Raw genomic sequence first — 4,998 nt, 5'->3', positions numbered from 1 at the left:
GAATCATTATTTCCAACAACAAAATAACCCAAGACACACACTAACACTAAGTGAAACATATCAAAAATACTGTAAACTAATAGTATATCACTTCTCTTAATATATTTGATCTTTTTAAGCTCTGTCTACTCATGATACCTATTGAGAAAACTATGATTTAGTACTCATACTACATTTCTGAATCTTTTTCCTGACAGAATTACCAGTACGAGCCACTCTCACTTAGTGTTGAATTCCTCGGGATCGTCACTGACTCGGATCATGGTGAGTTCCTAGCGTCCGGAGAATTGCTGCTTTTTATATTTTTTACTTACTTGTATTTTGCATTTTGATTCGTTAGTCCATTTTTGTATAGAGCTTCTATACTAAATTCTTCATGTTCTAGTGACACCAGGTTTAGAGATTTAGTTCTTATGCTACTTTGTCATTCTTTGTCATTTTCAGGCATCTTTATATATTGTGTATCATGTTTATTTTTTTATTTTATGCCCCTACTTTGTATGTTTATTCTTGTTTCTTCTTCCAATCGTTATATTCTTATGTTTAGTAAATTTTAGTTTTTGGCTTGCCTACAAAAGGGTTACGGTAAGCGTCATTACGATCAAATTTCGAGTCATATCATAGACTTTGATTAGTTTCTTGTATATTATAATATATGTTTTTTTATGATGTAAAAAAAAGGTACATAAAATTTATTTGATTTCTCTTCTGTCGCATAAATTATATTTGAATACTATTTTGTCGCCCTTCTCATACAGTCTAAAATGGAAAAAACTATTTACTTTGTAATAACTAAAAAGTAAATGTGGTCATGCGTGGTAGGTAGATACTTCCCTATTTAAGTTGTGATGTAGCTTCACTTTCTTCATCACATTTATAATTTCTTGCTCACTAAGACGTTCTTTTTTCTAATCTTCTTCCTCTATAAGTCATTCCCCTCTTTGAATCTTCTATTCCATCTCTGCTTTTATAGAAAACATCATTACTTTATCCTATAAATTCGTTTTCATTTTTTGCATTTAACTAGATATCATTATATATTGATCTAAAATGGAGAATGATCATTGGGATATAGGTGAAATAGAAAGAAGTTGTAATATGAATAAATCTAACAATGTTGTAGCTCCTAAATTAGGTTTAAAAGCATCTCATGTTTGGAATTATTTTGACAGAGTTTTGGCTCCTGGCATGAATAGTTTTAATGGTTCATCTGAAAGTGTTTCTTTAGATTTTTCAATAGCTCGTCAGGAAAGATCATATGATCAGGTTAGCAACCAGCAATTCTACTTACATTCAATTCAACCAGTTCAATTTTTCCAACAAATCGTTGTTCCTCAATCACGAACAACGGTGTCATGTGTACCACCAACTACAACACAACAAGAATGGATAGATCTACAACAACAGCTCGATATAGGGGCTAAAATTCATCCTAATTTTGCTTCTTCTATGAAGAGTCCTTTGACCCAATCTACAACAAGGTAACCACTCACTTCATTACATTTTATGCTTGTATATTAAAATTATTTACTTTAGTGCTTCTGATTCAGGAAAAATCAGTCGATAAGGCTTACCTATAAATTATCGCAAGAGGAACTCACAAATGACAAATGGGCATGGCGCAAGTATGGTCAAAAGAATATAAAAGGTTCCCCATTTCCAAGGTTTGCTCTCTCACCAACCTTTTTCATGTTAAAGTTATGTTCCCTTCTGTTCTCAATTTTCATAACAAAAAGTAGTAAAAATTATTAATGGTGTATACACTTATAATATTTGAATAAAGCTAATTATTACTTTGTGCATATGGCATAACAGGAATTACTATAAGTGTAGCACATCAAAACAATGCGAAGAAAAGAAACAAATTGAGAAAAGCTCAAAGGATGAGAACATTTTCTTTGTATCTTGTTCCGGTGATCACAATCATGATCCACCCATGAGCCGTAGATATCTTGCTAGCTTCAAAAATAATTCCAAATTCAAGCTTCCAAAAAGCATAAATATTTTCCCCAAAGAATCAATCTTTAATGCATCATCATCGTCGTCCAAGCGCATTAAGCATTCAACAAATGTTGCTTCTTCAATTATCGGAACTAAGCCTCCACTTGAAATCAGGAGCAAAAACAAAATGTTTTTTGCGGTCGTGCAGAACAAAGGTGATGGCAATGAAAAGGTACACATGAATGAAGATATTTTCATGGGTATTGAGGAACACCAAATTGTTACTACTTCCACCTAATACGAGGAAAATGACAGGAGAAATTAATCTTTTTCCCCTCTCCACCAAATTTCTATGTCGACATATGTGGTCTTATAGTCATGCTGGTCTTATAGTCATGCTTCTGTTTTAGGTTTTTAGTGTGGGAAGTCAAGAATTATAGTTTTATAGTTTCCTATGATTAACCATTTAAATCATAGAAAAATGGATCTTTTTTAGTTTCATTATTTTGTATTGTTCTTCAATTCTACAATCTAGTCTTTGTAGTAAGTTGTTGTTCCGTATTCTCAAATATTTCTCTTTTTGGAACCTCATTTGACTTAATTTTTACATTAAATTATATAGAGTAGTATATTTATCATTGTTCAATAAGAGATCTTCATTTTATAACAAATGAAGATCTCTTGTAAAACGAACATAAAATAATACATAATATATATATCCTCTACCTTATTTACGTAATTCATGCGAAATATTTTGGATTTTTTTTCCTCTTGTTGTTTTGAATATTATGATGCCTTTATATATTGTTGTGATATGTTAAGAGATTTCTTGATTAACCCTGCACAGGAAAAATATTATGTATACTATTATCAAATATTTAACTAATAAATATTTTAAACTACAGTGTGTTTATATAAATATCATTATAGGGATCATTATTCATCTAGCAGAGAATTATTCATGAATTTACATTTTATACATTTATTAACCGCGTTTAAATATTTTCACATCTAAACTATAATGACCTTGCGAATTGTATTTATTATTTAAAGGATAATATATGCAATACGTTATAATCCATCAAATTATATTTGGTTACATAATTTTAGTTTAAGTCACCAATGACCCCTTAAATTTGTTTGTGTATTACACTTAGAAACTTTAGTAGACCATTTTTCCTATTAGATACTCTAATCTTAGAAAATAAATACCAATTGAACATTTTTGTGATACTTATTAAAAATACTAAATGTGTGTAATACACTTGCATATGTTATGTCAAATAAAAAATCAAATGAAGACACGTGGCATTTTTAAAAACAATTTTGAATATAAACAAGTCAAGATTTAAAAACAAAAGCATTCAGATTATTTTTAAAAAAAATAATGAAATTATGCAGCCCACCCCAAATCTCCCCTTTCTTCTCTTTCCCTACCAATCACTCTCTGGAGTTTTAAGATATATTATATATGAATTTATTATTTTTAATTCTCTTTATGACTTCTTTCTTATTCCTATCAAAATTGATAGTGTTTTATTAAAAGATCGGTTTTTTATTTGTTTATTTTGATTATGTATTTTATTTTCTCTTCTTTTTGTTTCTACATTGATTTATTGGGAATAAAGGGTGTAGATTGGGCCGGTGTGTGGGGAAAGGTGAATATGGAGAAAGAATATATTTAAATAATAATTTCCATTTTTCTAGAAATAATGATGAAGATGGTGGTCTCCATTGTTTCCAGCAAAACCACGGGTACGTTGACCTGCCTGTGGTAGGGAGTTATCATCCCCCAGGCCCAGACCTACGACCACGGGACCCTTCACGCGTCGTGGTCTTGCCAACGGATCACGTGTGCATCCATGGAGTCAATGCAGTAGGCTCCCTAGCAATCCCCTTAAAACCCCACGCCCAAGTAAAGACCATGAGGACCTTTACAGTCCGTGGTCCTTTACACGACCATGGGATGGTCCGTGATAGTTTAGGAAACAACCCTCCTACACACACACACACACCTTCTTATCAATCCCAGGAATCCCCAACTTCTAAGTGAGGACCACGAGGGACTTTATTTGTCCCGTGGTAAGGTCCATGAACAAAGGCCACCAGACCCCAGGACCTAAGTGAGGACCACGGGAACCTTCACTATTCATGGTCCTTAACACAGCAACAGGTAGGACCCATAGATCGGACTCCTAGAACCCAGTAAACTTTGGATCAAATACTACGACCTACTTCACCATCTATGATCCTTTTCATGGTCGGTGAAAGTGGTCGTGGTAAGCCACATCAACAGTTTAAGTTAGGGATAATACTTTTCTCATTTCCTATTTGTTTGACCCCTAAATTACGTTGTTTAAACCCTAAGCTACATGGTTTTGGTTAGTTTTAGCGTAGAAACATTACTAGAACTTATCTAAGTTAAATCTTTCATGAAAACTTACAAAATTAGAACTTTGAGAGAAAAAGGAGGAAACAAAACCCAGTTCAACATCGCAACAAATTCCATCTGTTCAAGTCCAAAATCGATGTTTTCTCCGTGGAATTCCTCACCAGGTATTTTGGAATTCACTAGTGGGTTCCTTTTGCCCAGTAGGTCCATATATTTAAGTCAAATTCTTGATTCCCTATTATCAACAAGACCTAGGATTTCTTGAACTTCAGCATATTATCATGTGATTACTTTATTTCTTGCATGAAATTCAGAACCAAACTATGTACTTCTTTGGTTCTTCAATTACACATGCTAGGTCAGATATTTCAAATATATAAGCCTTAGTCTTGAATGTATGATTATCAGTATATTCATATGTATTGCCAGATCGCATGTTCGCTTTAAGCTATCTTGTATATCACAAAAATTCAGTTATCATACGCTAGTCATTTAATAAATTGGAGAAGCATAATACCGATTTAGACTAGGGTCAGTCATCCATATAGTCCCAGAACTACCAGCAAGTTAGGTTGTAATTTCTTTATGAGGGCATCATTTTAGTTATCACGCCAGAATGCATCTACATCTTTTGTCCAATATATTGGGTCCCCTCTATAAGGCAT

General features: G+C 32.8%; 1 protein-coding gene across 1 annotated transcript; it reads left to right on the top strand.

Annotated features, from left to right (window-relative positions):
* The first annotated feature begins 1,050 nt into the window (after positions 1-1,050).
* On the top strand, positions 1,051-2,239 carry LOC101247027 (WRKY transcription factor 22-like). The gene is made up of 3 exons (XM_004240227.5): positions 1,051-1,481; positions 1,551-1,664; positions 1,816-2,239. The coding sequence occupies exons 1-3, from the start codon at positions 1,051-1,053 to the stop codon at positions 2,237-2,239; spliced, it is 969 nt and encodes a 322-aa protein (XP_004240275.2).
* The last annotated feature ends 2,759 nt before the right edge of the window (positions 2,240-4,998 follow it).

Source organism: Solanum lycopersicum, chromosome 5 (genome assembly GCF_036512215.1).
Source record: "Solanum lycopersicum chromosome 5, SLM_r2.1".
Classification (NCBI taxonomy): Eukaryota; Viridiplantae; Streptophyta; class Magnoliopsida; order Solanales; family Solanaceae; genus Solanum; species Solanum lycopersicum.
This window is presented reverse-complemented; position numbering and strand designations above follow the sequence as displayed.